The sequence below is a fragment of the Hordeum vulgare genome, chromosome 4H (genome assembly GCF_904849725.1).
Source record: "Hordeum vulgare subsp. vulgare chromosome 4H, MorexV3_pseudomolecules_assembly, whole genome shotgun sequence".
NCBI classification, from domain to species: Eukaryota; Viridiplantae; Streptophyta; class Magnoliopsida; order Poales; family Poaceae; genus Hordeum; species Hordeum vulgare.
Window position 1 is genome coordinate 605067634 of NC_058521.1, and position 25308 is coordinate 605092941.

Genomic DNA, 25308 nt, shown 5'->3' on the forward strand with positions numbered 1-25308 from the left:
GCAACCATCACCTCCATAAGATCAAAGGTAATGGCCATGCCGTGCGGGGCAAGACACCCTGCAAACGATGGTGGATCGCTGCAGTCGAGTACATAGCACGGGTGCTCATCGAGCGCAGGCATATCCTCAAGGGTGAGCCTGCTGAAGCTTGCGCAGAGTGCGTCGATGTCGATGTCCCCGTCAAGGTGGCGAGGCTCCTCGTCGAGGCGCGCGTTGCTGAAGAGAGCGTAGAGGCGGGCGACGTCGTCGGCTGATATGTCTCAAACGTATCTATAATTTTTTTATGGTTTCACGTTGTTATCTTGTCTTCTTTGGATGTTTTATATACCTTTTATATCTTTTTTATGACTAACTTATTAATTCAGTGTCAAGTGTCAGTTCCTGTTTTTTCTATGTTTTTGACTCTTTTCAGATCTGATTTTAGAACGGAGTCCAAACGGAAGAAAAACCCCGAAATTATTTTTCCCGATCGGAAGAAAATCAGGGGGCCTTTGGGCCAAGCCAGGTGGGCTCTAGGGAGCCCACAAGCCCCCACTCCGCCAACAGGGGGAGACGGCGGTGGCAGGGCTTGTGGCCTCCCTGGCCGCCCCCTGACCTAGATCCTTGGCCTATATATTTCCAAATATTCAGTAAAAAATCAGGGGAGCCTCGAAAATACTTTTCCGCCGCCGCAAGCTTCCGTTTTCGCGAGATATCATCTGGAGACCCTTCCCGGCACCCTGCCAAAGGGGACTTTGGAGTTGGAGGGCTTCTTCATCATCATCATCGCCCCTCCAATGACTCGTGAGTAGTTCACTTCAGACCTACGGGTCCGTAGTTAGTAGCTGGATGGCTTCTTCTCTCTCTTGGATCTTCAATACAAAGTTCTCCATGATCTTCATGGAGATCTATCCGATGTAATCTTCTTTGGCGGTGTGTTTGTCGAGATCCGATGAATTGTGGATTTGTGATCAGATTATCTATGATATATATTTGAGTCTTTGCTGATTTCTTATATGCATGATTTGATATCCTTGTAAGTCTCTCCGAGTCTTGGGTTTTGTTTGGCCAACTAGATCTATGATTCTTGCAATGGGAGAAGTGATTGGTTTTGGGTTCTACCATGTGCTGACCTTTCCTGGTGACAGTAGGGGCAGCAAGGCACACATCAAGTAGTTGCTATCAAGGGTAAAAAGATGGGGGTTTTATCATTGGTTTGAGATTATCCCTCTACATCATGTCATCTTGCTTAAAGTGTTACTCTGTTCTTATGGACTTAATACACTAGATGCATGTTGGATAGCGGTCGACGTGTGGAGTAATAGTAGTAGATGCACACAGTATCGGTCTACTTGTTTTGGACGTGATGCCTATACACTACTGAAATTCAGAAATTTGCCGTCTGCCATGGTAGACGGTAAAGGGGGGAACCACGGACGGCAAAGGCTTTGTCGTCGGTCAGCAGATGGCAAAGTAGGCGACAAAAAAAATCCGGTGAAGAGGTTCTTTGTCGTCTGCTTTTTTAAAGCGGACGACAAAGAATCTTTGCCATGAGGGGGCAAACGGCAAAATAAATGGGACGACACATACTGCAACGGCCCCGTTAAGTGTTAACGGCAGGCCTCCTCTCTTTGTCGTCTGCCATCCCCCCCTTTGCCATGTGGGGCAGACGGCAAAGAGGGGAACCAGCCCCCCCTCTCTCCCCTCTTTGTCGTCTGTCATCCCCCCTTTGCCATGTGGGGGCAGACGACAAAGAGGGGAGAGAGAGGGGGCTGATTCCCCCCTTTGCCATGCGGGGGCAGGCGACAAAGGGGGGAACCAACCCCCTCTCTCTCCCCTCTTTGCCGTCTGCCATCCCCCCTTTCCCATGTGGGGGCAGACGGCAAAGGGGGGAACCAGCCCCTTTTTAATTTATTTTTTATTATATCCAGCATTTTTAACAATAATCAGGATATATATATATATATATATATATTTGACATAAATATTTTTCTTTTCGTACTCATAATCATATTAAAATAACTCTCATCCATAGTGCATACATATTATGCAAGTTGCATCCGTACCAAACCATATATTACACCAGTTTCATCCACATGCATACAAAGTTTCATATATATCCATATATTACAATAGTTTCAATACAAGCCATGGTACAAGAAATCATCTTCAAGCATTCCATCAATATAATCCAAGCTTCCCGTGAAGTGAATTTAATCTGCAAAATGACAAATAAGAAAGTTAGAAGAATAATACTAGATGAAGAAGTGTATATAGGTTATTTTGGAGAGAAATTAGCTAAGTATAGGCCATTTAGGAGCTAACTAAGCTAATTATATCATTTAGGTGAAACCCTAGCTAACTATAGGTCGTTTCGGAGCTAACTTGGGTAAAATAGGTCATTCCGGAGCAAACTATGCTTATTAAGCCATTTTGGATCTAACTAGGCAAATTATAGGCCATTTAATACCTAAGTTAGGGGAAATAGGTCATCTTGCAGCTACGTAAGCCTTATTATGTCATTTAGGAGAGAACTTAGCTAACTATAGGTCATTTTTTATTAAATATGTCATTTTAGAGCTAACTAAGCTAATTATGTCATTTTGTAGGATAATTAGCCAATTTAGCCTTTCTTGGATGAGTCTAAGCTACATAGAAGAAGAGAAAGAGAAGAAGAAGTAAGAGAAGGAGGAGGAGGAGGAGAAGGAGAAGGAAGAGGAGAAGAAGAAAAGAAGAAGGAGAAGGAGAATGAGGAAGAAGAAGGAAGGAGATGGAGAAGGAGGAGCTCCTTCTCCTTCTTCTCCTCCTTCTTCTCCTTCTTCTTATCATCCTCCTTCTATTCTTCTTCTTCTCTTCTTCTTCTTCTTCTTCCTTCCTTTCATTTTTCCTCTTTCTTCTCCTCTTGTCCCCTTCTTCGGGCTAAATTAGCTAAGAATGCCTTTTTGGACCTAATTATGTTATTTTGAGTATAATTAGCTAAGTATAGGTCATGTTTTATTAAATAGATCATTTAGGAGCTAACTAAGCTAATTATTTCATTTAGGTGGAACCCTAGCTAACTATAGGTCGTTTCGGAGCTAACTTGGGTAAAATAGGTCATTCCGGAGCAAACTATGCTTATTAAGCCATTTTGGATCTAGCTAGGCTAACTATAGGTCATTTAATACCTAAGTTAGGGGGGATAGGTCATCTTGCAGCAACGTAAGCCTTATTATGTCATTTAAAAGAGAACTTAGCTAAGTATAAGTCATTTTTTATTAAATAGGTCATTTTGGAGCTAACTAAGCTAATTATGTCATTTCGTAGGATAATTAGCCAACTTAGCCTTTCTTGGATGAGTCTAAGCTACGTAGAAGAAGAGAAAGAGAAGAAGAAGTAAAAGAAGGAGGAGGAGGAGGAGGAGGAGGAGGAGAAGGAGAAGGAAGAGGAGAAGAAGAAGAAAAGAAGAAGGAGAAGGAGAAGGAGGAAGAAGGAGGAAGAAGAAGGAGAAGGAGAAGGAGCTCCGAAGGAGGAGCTCCTTCTCCTTCTTCTCCTCATTCTTCTCCTTCTTCTTATCCTCCTCCTTCTCTTCTTCTTCTTCTCTTCTTCTTCTTCTTCCTTCCTTTAATTTTCCTCTTTCTTCTCCTCTTGTCCCCTTCTTCGGGCTAAATTAGCTAAGAATGCCTTTTTGGAGCTAATTATGTCATTTCGAGGATAATTAGCTAAGTATCGGTCATGTTTTATTAAATAGATCATTTAGGAGCTAACTAAGCTAATTATGTCATTTAGGTGGAACCCTAGCATGCTCCAGCCACCACGCGGGGAGCTCCCAACAACAACAACAACCCAAGAGAGCGCCCTTCGGTCTGGCTCGTGGCCCATAGGTTTCTTCAGCCTTCTCCACACCAGATTTCGGAAGTCCGTCAATTTTGTCACCACAAATCCTCAAGGCTTTGTTCGATTTCATGGGAATCAAACCTCCAGATGATTATACCCACGCAGGGATTTGATGACATCCACCCCGTCACCCAATCCCCTAACCCACAATCCGTGTATACTATTGTCTATTATGTTAGTCCTAGCAATGAGAAGTCATAATGCAAGAAGCAGAGTAAGAACCCTAGAAATTAGAGGACGAGGGGAAGGAAGAAGAGGAGGAGGAGCGTTGGCTTACAAGTCCACGACCGGGGAAGAAGCATGCCGACGATAGGGTCGTTGTGGTCGTCAGAAAGCTTGCAGTGGTTATGCTCTCGGTCGCCGCTGAGCTTGCGCCGCCACTGCTATTGGATGAGGTGCTGGTGGTTGGAGAGGGGAGAGGGAGAGGAAGGGGAGGGGGAAGTGTCGCTGCCTTCTCCTCCAGTAGCGTTGCCGCCGTTCCTCCTCCTTCGATGTTGGCGTCGCCACAAAATCGAAAGAGGGAGAGAGGGGTTGTGGCAATAGAGAGAGAGAGAGAGTGTAATCGAGCGAGGGTTGCTTCCAGGGGGAGGAGAGGTCTACTTCCCGGCCATTTCCACGTGGTTTGGAAGGGGTTTGAGCAGGGTTTCATCCCGACAGGGGCTAACGGAAGGCACGTAGCGGGCAAACCAGGATTGGACCCTGATCAGGTGAAATCCACGTGGATCACCGACGGGGTTGGGTATAACCGAACAAAGCCGAGACAAAGGGTTTTGCCCAATCCCTCGTGTATCGAGAGATCAATCCATCCAAACACCTGAGATCTTTTGGAATATTTGTTTTTAAAAGAAAAAAGAAAAAGGAAGCAATGGAAGCTTACTTGGCCGGCCCTCATCATAAACTGAAGCTCTGGAAGTGTGTGTGTACTGTATGTTGCATCTGGCCCTCCGCCTGCTGCTCACCACCAAGCCAAAGCCAAGGCCAAGTGCTAGGGATAGGGTTCTGCCAGCCGCCGCCGCCGCCGCCGCCGCCATCCACCTCTCGTCCCTCCGACCATCCACGGCCGGCCCTCCGATGGAGGAGGAGGCGGCGCCGGACTGGCCGTCCGCCCTGGTCCGGCAGGTCTTCATCGACTTCTTCAGGTCCAGGGCGCACACGCCGTGGCCGTCGAGCCCCGTGGTGCCCTTCGAGGACCCCACGCTCCTGTTCGCGAACGCCGGGATGAACCAGTACAAGCCGGTCTTCCTCGGCGCCGCCGACCCGGACTCGCCGCTCGGCCGCCTGCGCCGCGCCTGCAACACCCAGAAGTGCATCCGCGCCGGCGGCAAGCACAACGACCTCGACGACGTCGGCAAGGACACATACCACCACACCTTCTTCGAGATGCTCGGCAACTGGTCCTTCGGGGACTACTTCAAGGACCAGGCCATCGCATACGCATGGGAGCTCCTCACACAGGTCTACAAATTCATCATCCCTTCCCTTCCCTTCATCACAAGCCAAAACTATCATCTTCTTGTTTGCTAACTACTGTATTTCATACTGTATGTATGTATGCACAGGTCTACAAATTGCCCACTGATAGGATTTATGCGACATACTTTGGTGGCGATGACAAGGCTGGTCTCGCCCCCGACACAGAGTCCAAAGACATATGGTTGAAGTATCTACCCACTGAAAGGGTTCTGCCTTTCGGTTGCAAGGTATTGTATTCTCCATGTGCTCTGCTTGGTTTGTTGGTCGAGCTCGTATCTGTTTTCGACGTTATGTTGTAGTATAATCTTCGTTTCTGTTGGACCTATGCTGTTGTCTGAATGTCCCTATATATTAAAGAACTGTGTTAACAATGCATTCTTTGAGCAGGACAACTTTTGGGAGATGGGCGACACAGGTCCTTGTGGCCCATGCACAGAGATTCATTTTGATCGTATTGGCAACCGTGACGCAGCTTCACTAGTCAATAATGATGACCCTACATGTATTGAGATATGGAATCTTGTCTTTATTCAGGTTAACATTCTATTTTTTACAAACTCGTTTCTTTCTAGATTATTGAGCTTTAATATCAAATACGTTGCAGTTACTCTGTTCCATGTGTGCGCGCCTAGCCATTTGCTTTTTATCTGTTCTATATGCACTGACATTTGGCTATTTTGATTAATACCCAGTTCAACAGGGAAGCAGACGGTACTTTGAGATCCTTGCCAGCAAAACACGTTGACACTGGAATGGGCTTCGAGCGTTTAACGTCTATCCTTCAGAACAAAATGAGCAATTACGATACAGATGTATTCATGCCATTATTTGATGCCATCCACAAGGTATTTTGTCCAGATGCACACTTGCACCTTCTTTTTTGTGCTTGTGAGTTGTGACTGCAGTATTTGGCTCAAGTAATAAAATTATTGCCTAAACTTAAGTAAATGATATTTATTATGAATTGGACATGCATTATGAATGCAGCTGGCAGGCGCTGGAATTCAACCATACTCTGGTAAAGTAGGATCCGATGATGTTGGGAAAGTTGATATGGCATATAGGGTTGTTGCAGATCACATAAGAACCCTTTCTTTTGCTATCGCTGATGGTTCTCGACCTGGTGAGTTCATACTATTTTGGTTGGGGATACATGGTTTAAAACTATTGCCATCCATATAAGTATGGTTTAGTTGTGTAATGTAAACAGATGGATAATAATAATACATCTAAATGCCTTTTTAAGTTACTTGCTGCATAATAATACATCTAAATGCCTTGATAATATTTTGGCAGTTACATAATATTTTTGGCAATAAAGGTTCAGAACAACTGCAGAAAATCTGTTATTGTCTTCATTCAGTTTATTCATGGGATTGTTTTTGGTGGATCCACCTTCTTGGTCAATCTATCTAGTGAGGATGATGTTCTTGGTCAACCTATCTAGTGAGGATGATGTAGAACTGAAAAGATTTTGTCGCAACTACTGAGCGATTGTATTTTTACAATGTTTCAGGGCTTTGTTTTGTGTTATACAGTGATGTTTCTTTGTTCTAATATGAGTTTTTCTGTAGGAAATGATGGAAGAGAGTATGTTCTAAGGCGTATACTTAGACGTGCTGTTCACTTTGGTCATCAAAAATTGATGGCAAAGCAAGGATTTTTTAGCTCGTAAGAACTGTAACCTGCATCTATTGTATTCTGTATGCTTTCCTTAATGGTATATTTGCATAACTTTTTTTTACTCCGAGTGCTAAAAATGCAATTAAGGCTTATGAGGATGACTGTAGAGATATCATATGACAATAAGAAAAAACTATGTTCACACACGGTTTTAGCTAATTTATTATGAGCCTAGGGTCATGAGTGATTCTGCTATTTGTTACTTTAATTTGGGTTTGGGTTCTTGGGCATAACTTGGAACTGGAGTCATCTGTGTTGGCTGCTTGCTTGTGTGCACAATAGCATTGTTCCCGCAATACCTTTTGTTGCAGGTTCATGTGCATATTTTTTTGCTAGCAAATGTTTATTTTAACTGGCATTTGGTCCTGATAACGACGCATGGTTTTGGAATTTTGTTCGCTTGTAGGAAAAAAAGTGCTAGTGTGTTTTGGCATTGCCTAGTGCCTATCTCATGTAAGCGCGCACCTAGCATGATTAAGTGCTAGGCGTTTGGTTGTTGCCTAGCGCCTAAGCATGCTTAAGCACATGCCTAGGGGAGTTTTTTTTTTCATAATAACTACCTTAATAAGTGTGATGGCCTGGGTTCTTGGATATCACTGTCCTATGCTTGAGTGTATTCTGGAACTGCTGTATAATGTATTTGCCATAACTTGAATATTCATTTACCAATTAACTGCCACTCCCACCACTGTAGAATAAATACCGTTGACCAGCAGTAAAATTTTAACACCAATTTTCCTAAAAAAATTGGCGGACAGAGTTTTGGAGACAATGCCAATATTCAGAACGTTAATGTGATTCTTTATATGTCATGTAGTCATCAATAGGAGGGGTGCGTATGCTCCATAGAAATTAGATATAATGAGGTTTTGAAACCTTGCCTCCCCTAACATCCCACACGTAGGATGGTTAACAGATGGTGGAAAAAAAGTGCACACATTAGATACACACATATATGTACTGATACAACAGCCGCTCTTTCTATACAAAGCCTTAAAGTGCATGTGGACCAATTAATTACTAAATACATCCAAATTATTTGGCAGCTTTGGTCCATCTTTGCTATTTGGTTGAAAGCATACTTATTGAATCCATTCTGGTCACCTTTCCAGTTTGGTGTTTGGAACTGAACATACTTGTACCAAATCATTCAGGTTTCTGTTCTGGGTTTTATAGTCTACATATAGTTAACTTTATGTACATGCATATAATGCTCAAAAAGGGAATCAATAAAAAGGGATTAAATGGATACGTGGTTGTGCTGGCTTAAACATTACTGTCCAGTTAGTAGTGACTAACCATGCTCACAAGAGCAACAGACCTTTTAGGCCCAATGCAAGAAATGGGTAACCAGCCCAATTATTAGAATAGTCCATGCCTCTGGCTGTGGCTGGCTCCTGCTAGCATGATACCTTTTACTTCCACATCAATTTTTCCGATTTGTTTCTGATTCTCTCTCCATATTTCCGGTGACTGCCATCCCTCTCTCATCGTTGTTGTTCTCAAAGCTGGCATTTGATTTACCATTGTTTTGTACCTGTCTTGTACAGCCTTGTAGATGTTTTTGTCCGAGTGATGGGTGATGTGTTTCCTGAGCTGAAGGACAATGAAAAGAATATTAAAGATATAATTAAAGAAGAAGAGGCAAGCTTTGAGAGCACTCTAGCAAAGGTAATCTTGGTTGCCAGGAGTATTTGCATAACAGTAACATCAATTTGGCCCAAGTGAAGCTTGTTGAAGTAATTTCATTGCAATCAAATCTGGGTGTTTGCACACTCTTAGGCAGTGTTTTCATACTCTATCCTTTTCTTTAAAGCATACTCTATCCTTGTAAACATGTGCTAGTCCCAAAGTAATTTGGCTAGTTTGTTATCATATAACCTAACTTTTTGTTGTTGCTGGAGGATCTGGGCCAGTTTATACCTTGTATCTTCTGTACCGCTGTTTTGCAGTAATTTGGCTAGTTTGTTATCATATAACCTAACTTTTTGTTGTTGCCGGAGGATCTGGGCCAGTTTATACCTTGTATCTTCTGTACCGCTGTTTTGCTCGTGAGATACTGCTAAAAAGGCTTTATATATATTAACGTGTTGTGCTGAGTAACCAGGTAGTCTCTTGTTATGAGGCAAAACATTAGGGAATATATCCGGTGTGATTGTTTCAATCCTGGTTTACATCAGCTTAGTGCAATCACAATAGCATACACGATAAATTGTCTCACCTTTTCTATGAAATGACCATTAGTAATCCTATTTATTTGGTTTCCACTTGGGCATGATTATGTTTATCATGCTTATACTTTAATGGTAGTTCCTAATAGGCGCCTTGCCAATGTGTTTCATATAGGAACAGAGACTAAGAAAGCTTACAGTTGAAATTTAGTTGACCGTTCTTTTCTTAGAACCATCATAATATGTATTGTCCTTTCTTGTGGCTGTTCAGGTGGTTAACTGACTGTGCTGTTGGTGTAATTTTCAGGGATATGAGAGATTTAAGAAAGCCGCAGATGCTGTCAAGGAGAATGGCGGGACTGTACTTAGTGGCCAGGCAAGTGCTTTGGTTTTGAATTACTACCATCTTACTTGAGTCATTTTGTTTTCACTAGAAGATGTTTGCACCTAAGCAGACTTATAGTTTGTTTGTTGTCTGAGCATGTGTTGTGTTATCTCACTGATGTCAGGGCAGTGGGTACTCACCTTAGGTTGCCTTGGCGCCTTAAGAACAATTCCTGAGAATCTAACTATCCTGTCATACAAATGGTTTGATGGCAGCGGTGAAAATGGTTCAGATAGTTACAAACTGACCAAACCCCTTAAAAATGGCATGAGGAACCAGAACTTGGATATCTGTCGGATACGTTGTTGGTAGTTATTCTCGGACGTCGTTTTAAATATTGTGTAGGCACTATCTGGTTAAGTTGATCATATTCTCTATTTTGTCGTTCTAATTTCTATTTATTCCTTCGTATTCGAGAAACATGTCAAAAACTACGGAATTTGACTATTTGGTAAACTTGATCATATTCTCTACAGTAATGTGGAATAATTCTTTTCGTCGTCCATATTCTAAGAATGGGAGTCCACTCCATAGAGACATGTCTCTTAGATCATACTTCGGTTATGTTTATCAATCTTCTGTTACATCCTGCTGAATTTTTCGAGTTTATATTGCTATCTGTCATGTATTGCAACCGTTATTTGTTCTTTCAGGATGCATTTGTTCTGTGGGACACCTATGGCTATCCAATTGATTTGACTGAGGTTTGTTCTTCATGTTTTCATCAGTAAATTTAATCAAATTAATTTGACAGTGCTATATTTTCATGTTTATGCTGTTGCTAAAGCTCTTATTGTCTGTTTTTCTGGTATCGTTGTTGTTCCTATCTCATAGGTCATGGCAGTAGACTTCGGGCTATCTGTTGACATGGAGGGTTTTAATATTGCTATGGAAGAAGCAAGACAAAAGGCTAGAAATGCTCGCTACAAGGTTGTATTTATTTCTTCTTAAATTGATTGGCAGCTTTTATCTGTTATGGTTTATATACCATATTTCTTTCTGATTTTGCTATATATGTTTTTCTCGCAGGCTGGTGGCAAGTCTATTGTCCTGGATGCTAATGCTACATCGCACCTGCGCAATCAGGGGCTTGCCAGCACAAATGATAGCCCGAAATTCAAACACGAGGTTAGATGCTTAGTTAGATTATTTAGTTGTTGTTTGGCTGTTAGGTACAGTTCCTTAAACATTCAGTGCCTGTTTGGGATTTTGTAGAATTCCATTCAAGTAGTGAATTTACCTGGCTACCTGCTTTTGATTGTTCTTGCACTGTTCATATTTCGCACTGTGGTTAAACACTTGTATATTGATTATGGCCGATATACCTAAAAACATTTTGCAGGTACATAGCAGTGTGGTAAAAGCTATCTATACTGGCTCAGAGTTCATAGCCACTGCATCTGGTGATGAAGATTTTGGCCTTGTTTTGGAAAGCACAAGCTTCTATGCGGAACAGGGTGGTCAGGTACAACTTCACTTTCGACAGCATGTTGTTGTAGTTGAATGAAAATGTCAAGTGCAATCACCTCTCGAGCTGCAATCATGCAATAAATTATCAGCTTACCCACTGAATAAACATGATATTGTAATTGTCATGTGGGGCCTACAGGAAGAAACCCCGGCTGACACCAGCTTGATAGTTACCTTAGTTTGCGAGTTAGATATTTTTTGTAGTAACTATTGAGCTGATATCTGATGGGGTGTCCTCATGTAGCAATGACCCCACATGACAGTAATTTTTGTTAATTTTAACATGATCATGTTGGTTGATTCATTAGTACACCCTGCAGTGATACCTCCCGTTGGTTGAAACCTGATTGGCTTTCTTTGTTGTTTTGTATGTCATCCTAATAATCTACATCACTTCATAAATAAATGGTTGAAGTAATGCCTTCTGTCATTACACCATTTTGAACACCACATTACGGTTATATCCAATCTCTCACTCTGAGGAAAATAGTGTTGAGGGCTTCGAAGTTGCCCATACAATACATTGGCTTCAAAATTTGACAAGTTAATACCGGTACATTGCCAAAAGAACAAACATTGCAATTAACATTCAACAACCATGGATGTTTTCTTGTTTATTTGAAGTCACCATGCTGCCATGGTTGTTTCTTGTTCTATCTTGTGGGGTTAGGGGTTGTATATATATACACAGCTCCCCTGCATGTTTGGGAGTTGCGTCATGCATTGTATGAATTCTTTTGACATGCCATGTGATATTTCTGCAATAGATCTATGACACTGGGAGTATCGAGGGGCCAACTGGATCTTTCACTGTGAACAATGTCCAAGTGTTTGCTGGCTATGTCCTGCATATCGGTTCATTTCTGGAAGGGCCTAACTCCAAGGCATTATCTGTTGGTGATGAAGTGAAATGCAAAGTAACATTCTGTACTGATTAGTTCTTTATACCGAATCAATTGACCTGTGAAATTTGCTAAATTACATTGCGATACTTCTATTCCTCTTGGTAGGTTGATTACACACGGCGTACTCTCATTGCTCCAAACCACACATGTACCCATATGCTGAACTTTGCTCTAAGGGTATGTTTTCAAGCCTCTCAGATTTTACAGGGAGTACTTTTTTGCACTCATGATGGTTCCGCTATTGTAAATGTAGGAAGTACTTGGTGACCATATTGACCAGAAAGGTTCCATTGTTCTTCCAGAGAAGCTGAGATTTGATTTCTCCCATGGTATGCTGTGATTCTTTATATATTTCATGCATACACATGTTGTTTTTCCTCAGCTTGTCAACTCAACTGTTAGTACATAATAACAGGGAAACCTGTTCAGCCTGAAGATCTGAGAAAAATTGAGTATATAGTGAACCAGCAAATAAAGGATGAGCTGGAGGTATCTGCACAAGAAATAAAATTGGTTGACGCAAAGCGCATAAATGGTCTGCGAGCTGTGTTTGGTGAAGTGTGTTCTCTTACCCAGCTTGGCATACCATGTTCTCATATCTCGTTTGCCTGCCCTGTTGTTTTGTGTAATTCGTTTTGCATATGGACTTTGTAGATCTACCCTGATCCTGTAAGAGTTGTATCGATTGGCCGCAAAGTGGAAGATCTGCTTGCAAACCCTGAAAGCAAAGAATGGTTATCCATATCAACTGAGCTGTGTGGAGGTATACTTGCTACTCCGTTCTATGTAATTCTACATTTGTGTGTTCATGTCATCTAAAGTTTATGTATGTCAGGTACACACATTTCAAACACTAGAGATGCTGCAGCATTTGCTCTCATATCTGAAGAGGGTATCGCAAAAGGTGTTCGGAGGATAACGGCTGTTACTGCTGAGTGTGCCTCACAGGCTATGAAGTTGGCATCATCTATCGATAGTGATATCAATGAAGCATCTAAACTGGACGGGGCGACATTGGAAAAGGTACTTAGCTTTTCCCTTTTGTGCTTGTGTCTCTTAGTGTGAGCTATATGGTTTTGATACTCTGATAAATTGGATATTGTTAAAAGTTATTGTCATTTTTGTTTGTTTTCTTAGAAAAAAAATACTATGTCCGTAACCTTTATGTAAATAGATGGCATCAATTGTACTTTGTAGCCATTTCCTGTTGATCTGCTTTATAGTATCAGATTGTATCTAAGAATGATGTTTCTTCATCAGAAAATTGGGTCCATCAAGAATACACTGGATGCAGCTGCTATCCCAGCTGCAAGAAAAGCTGATCTAAAAGGCAATATCTCAAAGCTGGAGGTCTGTAAACGCTTCAGTTCATTTGTCATATCTTGTCAATAGTTAAAATGAAAGCTGATTATGGCTGTTGCATATATCAGGAGCAACTTAGGGAGGCGAAGAAGAAAATGGGCAAAGAAAATATCCAAAAGGCTGTCAAGACTGCCATAGATGCCGCAGAAGCTGCTGTTTCTGAAGGAAAATCCTTCTGTGTTACCCACGCCGATGTGGGCCTTGATACCACTGCTGTCCGGGAAGCAGTTGTCAAAGCCATGGACCGGTTCAAGGTCGGTAGTCCAATCCGTTTCTGTCTAGTAGTGTTCCCCATCATCTTAAAATAACTATAGATTCAGCATAATTTCCAACTTACTCCAACAACTTTATTTATATTTATGAATCATTAAATTTGTATTCCTTGTGTCAAATCTTTGGATGTGCTGGTGCCAGGGTCTGCCGATAATGGTATTCAGCACAGACGAGGCATCAAACAAGGCTGTCATTTATGCGGGTGTACCTCCCGACGCACCCAATGGCTTCAAGGTGTTGGATTGGCTTACGCCTTCAATCGCACCACTCAAGGGGAAAGGAGGCGGCGGCAAGAATGGCCTCGCCCAGGGCCAGGTAAAAAGAGTCTAGTACGCACGAGTAATTACCGTTACTATCTGTGAATAATCCTTGCAATGCAATATATGCAAATATGAATGCAGGGAAGTGATGCTTCTCGGGTCAAGGAGGCCATGGAGCTTGCTACCCAGATAGCTTCAATGAAGCTGAGCTGATTTGTTGAGACTCGTCTGGTCTCTTGATAAGTGTGCTTTTAGAACCTGAAGTGTCAAGTGTTTGCTTGGGAAGCGCGGTGGATGCATCATTCCCTATCCCTGGCAGCGATGACAGCAACCTAGAGGTAAATGGGCTCTGAAGTTGTGGACATATCGTCGAGTAGCACTCGGGGGCCCTCACGGCTAGGTTGGTTGGTTTGTTTGTTTGTTGTTGTTAGGGTGCTTGTGAGGCTATTGTTGTAAGCCTCTGCTGCGCTTATGTGACATGTAACCTGGCCATTTTGTATCTGCTTTCCCATTCATATCTTAATAAAAAGATGGGTTATGATGGATGAAATTCACTGCCGCCTCCGCTTATTTTGTGGGCCCATGTTGGTTGGTGTGGAAGCAAATTTCATTACTATTCACCATGGAATCAAATTCTACAGCCGATACCAGCATGGTTTGACACGTTGAAACCAAGCTATTTGGAAACAATTTACCACTAGATCGAAGCAAAGTTTGTCTTTTTGAAGGAAGATTGAAGCAAAGTTTAGTTGCGATGGAGCCAAATTCGAAAAATGAAATATCTGGTCGTCTCCAGCAAACGCCCCAGCTGTTATTAGTTTCCTTGAGGCAAGATTTATGTAGTTTCCTAAAAATCCAGATTATAAATAATTACCATCCAATCGTAAACTGTAATTGTCATGTTATTATTACTATCCAATTATTACCATTTTTCCGTCGCATATAAGTTGCCGATGTGTGATATGATATGATGCAGTATATACCACGTTCAAAAAAAAAAAAAGTTGGGCTTAGATGTAAGTATATACATACGTACGAGTTAAATAAGATTCAAACCATATTAAACCGCAAAAAAGAAAAAAAGTGTTGGGCTTGGATACGGATTCAAATGAAATAGAATCACGATGGGGAATCAAGACTCCGATCCGATACGCGTGGAGCAACAACCCTTATATCTATATATATCTATATCCCCCGACGACAGAAAAAAAACAACTTCTTGATAGATAGATAGATCACATTGACGATGGCGGCGGCGGCGCGTGGTGGAGGAGAAGAGAGGACGACGACGACCATGGACGGGACGACGGACGTGTCCGGCAAGCCGGCGGGTGGTGGAGGAGAAGAGAGGACGACGACGACCATGGACGGGACGACGGACGTGTCCGGCAAGCCGGCGGGTGGTGGAGGAGAAGAGAGGACGCCGACGACCATGGACGGGACGATGGACGTGTCCGGCAAGCCGGCGGTGAGGAGCAAGACTGGCGGGTGGAGGGCGTGCCCCTTCATCCTGGGCAACGAGTGCTGCGAGCGGCTCGCCTACTACGGCATGAGCTCCAACCTCGTCAACTACATGATCGACCGCCTCCACCAGGGCAACGCCGCCGCCGCCACCAACGTCAACAACTGGTCCGGCACCTGCTACGTCATGCCCCTCCTCGGCGCCTTCCTGGCCGACGCCTATCTTGGTAGGTTCCGCACCATCGCCGCCTTCATGGCACTCTACATCGCCGGCCTCGCCCTCCTCACCCTCTCCGCCACCGTCCCCGCCCTCCGCCCGCCAGACTGCGCCGGCTGCCCGCCCTCCGCGGGACAGAACGCCGCCTTCTTCACCGCGCTCTACCTCATCGCCGTCGGCACGGGCGGGATCAAGCCCTGCGTCTCCTCCTTCGGCGCCGACCAGTTCGACGACGCCGACCCGCGCGAGATGCGCAGCAAGAGCTCCTTCTTCAACTGGTTCTACATGTCCATCAACGTCGGCGCCCTCGTCGCCTCCTCGGTGCTCGTCTGGGTCCAGATGAACGTCGGATGGGGCTGGGGCTTTGGGATCCCCGCCGCCGCCATGGCCGTCGCCGTCGCCAGCTTCCTCATGGGCAGCAGGCTCTACCGGTACCAGAGGCCCGGGGGCAGCCCGCTCACCAGGATGCTGCAGGTGCTGGTCGCCGCCTGCAGGAAGTCGCACGTGCCGCTCCCCGCCGACGCCTCGCTGCTGCACGAGGTGGCGTCGCCGGACGGCAAGGCGGCCATCGAGGGCAGCAGGAGGCTGGAGCACACTGAGCAGCTGAGGTGCCTCGACAGGGCGGCGGTGGTTGTGGATCCCGGCGAATCCGACGACCCGTGGAGGCTTTGCACGGTGACGCAGGTGGAGGAGCTCAAGAGCATGGTGCGGCTGCTCCCGGTGTGGGCGAGCGGCATCGTCATGTCGGCGGTCTACAGCCAGATGAGCACCATGTTCGTGCTCCAGGGAAACACGCTGGACCCGCGCATGGGCGCCACCTTCAAGATCCCCGCCGCCTCCCTCTCCATCTTCGACACCATCGCCGTCATCGTGTGGGCGCCGGCCTACGACCGCCTCATCGTGCCCGCCGCGCGCCGGGTCACGGGCCACCCGCGAGGCTTCACGCAGCTCCAGCGCATGGGCATCGGGCTCGTCATATCCATATTCTCCATGGTGGCGGCCGGGGTGCTGGAGGTGGCCAGGCTCCGCGTGGCCGCCGGCCACGGCATGCTCGACTCCAAGGACTACCTGCCCATGTCCATCTTCTGGCAGGTGCCGCAGTACTTGATCGTGGGCGCCGCCGAGGTCTTCACCTTCGTGGGGCAGATCGAGTTCTTCTACGACCAGTCGCCGGACGCCATGAGGAGCATGGGCTCGGCGCTCTCGCTCACGTCCAACGCGCTGGGAAATTACCTGAGCACGCTGCTCGTGGTGATCGTGACGGCCGTCTCGACGAGGAACGGAGGCATCGGGTGGATCCCGGACAACCTCAACCGGGGGCACCTCGACTACTTCTACTGGGTGCTGGCCGTGCTCAGCGCCCTCAACTTCATCGTCTACCTCTGGATTGCAAAGTGGTACAAGTACAAGCAGGCCACAACGCCCGCATCATCAGTTGCCATCCACGACGACACCAATTAGAATTCATTTACAACTGTTTCAGATCAATTTACAACTGTCATCTGCCTTTTGAGTGCAAATCTGTACGTACGTACCAGGTATAACCTATTTATGTGCCATACCATAATTCGTGTTATATGTGTAGATGTCGCCTGGTGTTTTGTTTCTCAGTTTTTCAGACTGTACCTGTGTAGATCCATCCATTGCAAAAACCCTCACATATGTTGTTTTCTGAAACTGCTGCTAATTCCTCCTTGATGGCATTAACCGTAGCTAGTTTTCTGTTACGCTGGAATTAACAGCTAGCAGCAATCATTATCAAATATATTTATATTAAAGCATCTCTAAAATTGTTATACAGCAGCCGCACCAAAGTATAGCGCAGGCGAGCCGTTTCAGCGGACGCGCTAAAATTTAGCGCGCTGGAGCGTCCGGAGCTTGCATCTTGATCATTTTCATCAACACAATATGGATATTTCAAACATCGAAAAAAGACATAGCATAGTTTATTAATTCCACGGCACCAAACGTACAACATCAAACAAACAAATCAACGAGTTTTAATATCAAACAAATAGTTCGACGCCACAACATCAAACGTACAACATGAAACGTATAAATCAACATTCATTTTGTTGGGCATTTCATGTCCACCACTCTTCGATTAGATCCTTCTTAAGATCATCATGTGTTTCGGCACTCGAATGACATGATAGGAGGCAACAAATCGGGCCGCTCTCACAGCCTGACGACGCACTCGCACAGGATGTTCCAGGAGCTCATACTGAGAGTAGTCTAAATCTTGGCCGCGCTCATTCTCAATGATCATGTTATGCATGATCACACAAGCGTGCATGATGTACCAAAGCATCTTTTGATCCCAAAATCTAGCCGGTCCTCTCACAATAGCAAACCAGGCTTGCAAAATCCCAAGAGTTCTCTCCACATCTTTCCGAGCCGTCGCATGAGCATTGTGGAAATCTAAATTTTTCTTACCTTTCCGTTTTTTCAACGGCTTGACAAATGTTTGCCACTTTGGATAGATGCCACCCACAAGATAGTAGTCATAGTTGTAGGTATGACCTTTTGCTATAAACTGCATCGGTGATAGTTCACCATTTGCAATCTTATTCATGAGTGGTGACCGACGAACAACGTTGATATCATTCAAATATCCAGGCACTCCAAAAAAGCATGCCAAATCCAAGTCTCTTGATCGGCCACCGCTTCAAGGATTATAGTGAAACCCTTTTTTTTGGCCACGGAATTGCCCATGCCATGCCTTAGGACAGTTCTTCCAATTGCAATGCATGCAATCTATTGAGCCAAGAATACATGGGAACCCACGAGCTTTGTCCATCTCCAATAGCCTTGCGACGTCTTCAGCATTGGGAGATCTCAAATACTCCGGACCAAACACTTGCACAATTCCGATTACGAAGCGCTTGACACACATGATGGCCTGACTCTCACCCATGGCCAAGTGGTCGTCAACTAGATCAGCCGGAATACCGTATGCGAGCATACGCAAAGCGGTTGTCACCTTTTGAAAGGTGCTATGCCCGAGTACTCCGGCGGCATCCCTCCGCTGCTGAAAAAACCGATCATGACTCACCAGTTTCTCTGCAATGCGCCTGAACAACTCGGTGCTCATCCTAAATCGGCGCCGGAAGCACAACTCGGGGTACACGGGATTATCCATAAAATAATGCCTCATCAATCTATTGTCGGCATCGATCTTATCCCTCCAAATTTTCTGCCGACCCATAACCGAACAACCGTGTTTCGGTTTTTTATTGATGTGCATAGCTAGGATCATTGCAAGGTCCTCCTTCTATTCAATATCAAATTCTTCTTCAGAAGAATCATATGAAGAACTCATCTACAATATTAAATTTAAACTAGTCTATAAAAACTATAAAAAGCATGCACCAAATTCATGTAAAAAATGTGAAGTTGAAGCAATACATACCTTGCAAGCGTTTTGTCGAACACGTTGTGAGCGTCGAGCGGCAGTGGGCGGCTGAGCGCTCTTCGTCAGAGGAATGGCGCGCGCGAAGGGTGGCGGCGACTAGAGGGACACAGAGGAAGTAGCAGCGGCACGGGGATAGGCCGGGGAAGCGCCGTCGGATCGCCGAAGCAAATGGGGTGACGGGGATGGCGGGGCAAGCGCCTGGATCCAGTGGTGGATGGACGAGTCACGCGAGCAGTCAATTATGACAACTCTTTACAACTTGAGTGCAATTATGACAACTCTTTACAAATAGCAGACAATTTTAAAACACACTAAAAGTTGCTAACTTTTTTGTGATATACTCGAGTACAATTATGACAACTCTTTACAAATAGCAGGCAACTTGACATCAATTATAGGCAACAGAACATCAACCGCAGGCAATTGATTATTACTAATAGGCAACTGAGCATCAAAACTGAGCAATTTCACAGTATTTGTAGTCAACTGAGCATCAATCATAGGCAACTCATCATCATTAATAGGCAACTAGGCATCAATGTTTGGCAATTTAGTATTTATAGGCAATTAAGCATCAACCGCATGCAATTACTTGTACGTAGCAATAAATGGGCCTTATGTTTTATGTGATTTTCTCATTTTTTACAAAAATTAATCAAATAGGTAGTCCAACTAGACCAAAAAATAAGTTCTTTTTTTTTAACACTAAAGTTGTCTCAATATCACCTAAAGTTGTCAAAAAAAAGTTTTTCTTTTAACACCGCTATCACCTTTTTTTTGATTGACAACCCATTTTATTCAACTCATAATGTCTTGGGGAATACGTAAGTTGTCACGAGGACGCCGTAGCCAAAGATGACGCCCTAAACCTAGGGTAGTAGCCATCCTTGCTATTTTATGCGCCTCACTATTACTAACACGACGTTCAAAAACAAAAGTGTAACTATTGAAACTAGATTTACTCTTTTGAATATCATGGAGGATCATGCAATACTCGCCCCGTTGATCTTGGATTTGAAGATCTTTTATGACTCTCAGACAGTCCGATGCAATACGAATGTTTGTGATCATCAAATCTTCCACCAAAGCTATTGCCTCCCTGCATGCATGGGCCTCTACCACTGCAGGATCAATCACCCCCATTAGGACTATCGCCAAAGCCCCCATGAAATGTCCCTGTGCATCACGGCATATTACTCCAACCGCCCCAATATTGGAAGACTTGGCGACAGCTCCATCCACATTCAACTTCGCCTCACCACCGGATGGGGGCAGGCAAAACATTGGTCCTCCTTGTCGTGCTCTTCTGCATCGATGGTAAACCACGTAGCTCATTTAGGTACCTCTCGATGAACAGGTGGGTCGAGAGGGGGCTTTGAAATTCCTTCTCATGTATGGCCTTTCGTCGAGCCCACCAGATCGCCCACAGTGTGGTCAGAATAGCGATGAACTGCTCAGAGGGTAGTGTGTTGCATATCCCATGTAACCAGAGCTTCGGGTCTTGCGTTTCATCCCCGTAGGCTGGAAGCAAAGAATCATCGTCATCGGCACGCAAAGACCAGACACTTCGCGCCATATTGCAGTCCAGTAGAGCATGGCGCCAGCTATCCTCCGCCCCTTGACAGATTGGGCATGATGTATCTACTGTCATCTGCCGTCTCCCCCTGTCCTGCCCCGTTGGTAGTGAGGCACGAGCGAGCCGCCAAGCGAACAGACGTAGTTTTGCCGGAACCTTAGTCCCCCATAGTTTCTTCCAGTTGGCCTCTTGTCGGTCAGTGTCTGAAGCTTCTGCATCTCCATTGAGCCAACGTTCCCGCCGCAATTTCGTTGCCACTACCATCCTGTAGCATGATCTCACCGTAAACAAACCCGACTTTTCATAATGCCATGCATAGAAATCTGTTTGTGCAGTGTAGCTAAGAGGGATCTTGCGCACTATATCGGCGTCCATTGGGAGCATGTGAACAGACAGAGCATGATCATCCCAACATCGGTCCGCATGTGATATTAATTCCGAGACCTTCTCCGGAGGATTTGCCGAGATCGCAGCACAGGGGCGTAGGCAGAAATCTCGGGGCAGCCAATTGTCATTCCATATGTGAGTATCCTCGCCATTACCAATCCGTTTTACTAACCCTGTCCTGAGAATATCTCTACCCTCACACGGAGCCCTCCATACCTGCGATGGCCGTGATCCCAGTTGGGAGGACATAATGTCTGTTGAGGGGAAGTACACCGCCTTCAGAATCCTTGCACTCATCGTGTTGGGCTCCGTCATCACCCTCCAAACCTGCTTGGCAAGCAAAGCCAGGTTAAAAAGCTCCATATCGCGGAATCCCAAACCCCCTTTGTACTTCGGCATGCACATAGTTTCCCACGACACCCACGCCGTTTTCCTCTCCCCTGCCTTGCACCCCCACCAGAATTTCCGAATCATGGCCGTGATATGCTGGCATAACCCCCGTGGTAACTTGAAGATCGCCATAGAATAGGTTGGTATTGCCTGCACCACTGATTTTATGAGAACCTCCTTGCCGCTGCCTGCCAAGCACTTCTCCATCCACCCTTGAATATTCTTCCATACACGGTCCTTCAGATATGAGAATACTCCATTCTTTGCTTGCCCCACCTCTGATGGTGAACCCAAATATCTCTCGCATAGTGTCTCCCTGTGGATTTGAAGAATACCTTTGAACACTTCCCTTTGCACTTCCGGGCATCCCTTCCCAAAGTAAATAGATGATTTCTCATTGTTTATTCGCTGGCCCGATGCGTGGCAGTATGCTGTTAGTATTTCCTTCAATTTGTGGGCATTCTCTGAGGTAATCTTACTGAAAAGCAAGCAGTCATCCGCAAACAGTAGATGGTTTACCTTTGGCGCGAGAGTAGCAATTTGGATACCTTCAAAAACCCCTTTCGTACTGGCATGATGTAGCATACAGGAGAGCCCCTCTGCCTCAATCAAAAACAGGTATGGGGAGATCGGATCCCCTTGCCTAATGCCCCTTGATGGTTTAAACCCCTCGGTCTGCATTCCATTAAAAAGTACCGAGAAAGACACCGAGGTTACCCCTCTCATAATCTGGCGCACAAAAGCTTCACAAAAACCCAACTTCCTCATAATGGCCTCTAGATAGACCCATTCAACTCGGTCGTAAGCTTTCATCATGTCCAGCTTTACTGCACAATGCCCATTCTTTTTGCTTCTATTATTCTTCATAAAATGAAGGCATTCATAAGCTGTAATAACATTATCAGTGATCGAGCGGCCTGGCACAAACGCCGATTGTTCTTCAGAGATGATTTCCGAGAGAATCTGCTTCAGACGGTTAGCAAGTACTTTGGATGCAATTTTAAAGAGCACATTGCACAAGCTGATCGGCCGAAACTGAGATAGTAATGTGGGGTTTAAAACCTCAGGGATGATAACAATGAACGTCCTGTTAAGCTCCTCGAGGAAGTCTTCTCCTTTCAACACTCGAATAACAATGTTGGTCACTTCAGCACCACATAAATGCCAATATTTTTGAAATAAATGCGCCGGGAAGCCATCCAGTCCTGGAGCCTTTGTAGGATACATTTGAAACAACGCCCTTTTTACCTCCTCCTCCGTTACAACCTGCGCTAGCATCTCATTCATGGGTGTGGAAACCTTACAAGGTACATGGGATAGCAGTTCCTCCATTCCGATAACCCCCTCAGAAGCATATAACTTCTCATAGTACTGGACTGTCATGTGCTGCAATTCCCCTAGATCATCACATGTGGATCCGTCAGGGCGCATCAAGCTCACCACTGTATTCTTCTTTCTCCTGCTCGAAGCTTTCTTATGAAAAAACTTCGTATTCTTATCCCCTTCCATAAGCCACTGGATTCGTGCACGCTGGCGCCACATGATCTCTTCTCGAAATCTCAGCTCAATGATTCTATCCTCTGTTTTAACTTCCTCCCGAGATGCGGCAACTCGATGGAGGTCCTCCCGCAGCACACTTAACCTAGCCCGCAACTTCCTCAGCTCTGCTCGAACCGCACCAAAGGTGTTGGAGCCCCACCCCGTCAGAGTTACTGCCAAGCGCTGCAACTTCTCCCCTATCTCCTTTGTTGATGTAGCAGTGGTTGTTGTCCATGCTTCCTGGACTGTTGTTTGGAAGCCCTCATGCCTCTCCCACATCATTTCGTATCGAAAGGGCCTCCCCTTCCCTATTCTCTGATTGTGTGCTTCCATACTATTTAGAAGGAGGATAGGGGAATGATCCGATTTGACCGCATGGAGATGACGTAACGAGGCCATTGGGAACATGGCGCTCCACTCCACCAAAGCCAAGGCTCTGTCCAGACGAACTCTGCATGTAGCCCCATTCTGTACTTTACGTTCGAAGGTCCAGTCCAGCCCGATATACCCTAGGTCCCCCAACTGGCACACATCCACCGCCTCGCGAAAAGCCTGAATTTGCCCCATATCGCGATCGTTTGGGCCTAGCTGCTCTTCCCTCCTGAGCACCTCGTTAAAATCTCCTATGCATAACCACGGAAGATCACTATCCGTCTTCAGGAAACGCATCATCTCCCACGTTTTATACCGCAAGCTCCTATTTGCCTCCCCATACCAACATGTTAATCGCCATGGGTCTCTACCTTCCTCATTAACCTCCATGTCAATGTGATATTTGGAGAAATTTCGCAGCTGTAGTATGAGGGGTTTCCTCCAAAACATGCATAATCCTCCACTTCTGCCCGAGCTTCCCACTCCATATGCACTTTCATATCCCAAAGTTCTTGCCAATCCCTCCATGCGATTCTTTGATATTTGTGTCTCCACAACACAAAGAACAGCTGGCGCACTCTCCCGCGCAAGGTCGCGGAGTTCATGAACTGTCGCGGGGTCGCCCAACCCGCGGCAGTTCCAGCATAAGATCGACATTAGGCCCGGCGGTCCTCCTCGAGGGAGGCAGCCGCAAGTGCCAAGGTCTGAACTTCTTTTCCTGATGCCACCGTCGTCCTATACTTGCCAGGCGATGATGTATTCTTGGCTTTTTTGAGCTCTCGGGGAGAAATATACGTTGGTGGCGGGGGTGGAATGGGCTTATCTGTGTTAACCTCATTCATCACCCTCCCTCCTTCACTCTGATCCTTCTCACTTCCCATACTATGCGTGCTGCTAGATGTTGTTCGCACCCTTGTGCTTTCATGCTGACAGATCGACAGAGCTAAGTTCAGACTACGCCGGGTTCCTGAATCATTATCCGATGCTTCTCCCTCGGGTCTGGGTGCTTTCAAAGGACTAGTAACATCATCTTCCTCTCCCTGTCCATCATCCAGTCCCGCATCCTGGGACGATCTCTTGCGAGCTGGAGATGTATGGCCCCTGTTACCACCACGCCCCCTACCACTAGCTCTTGCTCTACCTCCAGAACGACCGCCTCTTCCTGCGTGGTCCTCATCTCTCTTACCCGACGCCACCTCCTTCCTCTGTGCCAGCATCCAGCTCCCCCATTGTTTCTGCTTCGCCTCTCACACACCATCACCACACTCATGGCTGTGTCCCATAAGTCCACAAACCTGACAGAAATATGGTGTTTTCTCATACTTGATAGGGAACATGCGCCGGACCTCCCCTGATACTACCAGAGCCGTAACCCTAGTAAGAGGTTTACCAACCAGTATGCGCGCACGAACTCGCACGTAATCTCCTGCGTAGAACAGTCTGGGAGAGAGTTGGATTTCCTTGACCCTGCCAATACGCCGGGCAAGCTGATCCACAATGTCCATACTCCTATACATATCAGGGATCCCATGAATCTGTGCCCAGACATGGATACCATCGAGCACCACCTCCGCAGGGTTCGTCTTCCCGTCATAGTCCTCCACTATAAGCCCCATGCCCCGGAACAGCCACGGTCCTCCATGGACCACCTTCTTCCAATCCCCCAAGCAGAACATCTGGAACGCAAATAGATTGTCTCCCGCTTCTGTGTACTTCGGGGGTTTAGCCAATCCCCACACTGTTTTTAGGGTTTCAAACATAGTTGCCGATGAGAAAGGCCGAGAGGTGTGCAACTTCCCAATCGCAAGCCACCGTGCGTCCGCCTCAAGTTTCTTGACCTCCTCTTCGCCCACCACCACATCATCTAGTTCCTCGTCCTTCAGATCAAGGTGCTGCAACATGTCCTCCAGATTCTTCCCAGTCCACCCCGAGGAGGAGGATGACCCATTGTCTCCGGCCATCGCACCCCGTTGAAAGCGCCCAAATTGCCTTGCCCGGACTAGCCCAGCGATCGATAATCCTCACGTCGGCGATCGGATCGCCGTCGGAGGTCCTAAAACCCTAAACGAGAGGGTACTGATGCTGCTATTCGTGTGTGTGAGATGGAGGGCGCG

The 25308-nt window shown here is 45.6% G+C and overlaps 2 protein-coding genes across 2 annotated transcripts; both read left to right on the forward strand.

Moving 5' to 3' along the window:
* The first annotated feature begins 4767 nt into the window (after positions 1–4767).
* Positions 4768–14387, forward strand: LOC123450020 (alanine--tRNA ligase-like). The gene is made up of 22 exons (XM_045127417.1): positions 4768–5310; positions 5415–5555; positions 5716–5862; positions 6021–6173; positions 6316–6451; positions 6903–6999; positions 8562–8682; positions 9490–9558; positions 10221–10271; positions 10402–10497; positions 10597–10695; positions 10910–11032; positions 11805–11954; positions 12048–12119; positions 12196–12271; positions 12358–12500; positions 12597–12705; positions 12778–12965; positions 13203–13292; positions 13373–13558; positions 13719–13892; positions 13979–14387. The coding sequence occupies exons 1-22, from the start codon at positions 4783–4785 to the stop codon at positions 14048–14050; spliced, it is 3021 nt and encodes a 1006-aa protein (XP_044983352.1). The 5' UTR covers positions 4768–4782; the 3' UTR covers positions 14051–14387.
* A 745-nt stretch (positions 14388–15132) lies between these two features.
* LOC123450916 (protein NRT1/ PTR FAMILY 8.1-like) lies at positions 15133–16976 on the forward strand. Its single transcript, XM_045127952.1, has one exon. The coding sequence runs from the start codon at positions 15201–15203 to the stop codon at positions 16974–16976; it is 1776 nt and encodes a 591-aa protein (XP_044983887.1). The 5' UTR covers positions 15133–15200.
* Positions 16977–25308: the final 8332 nt, after the last annotated feature.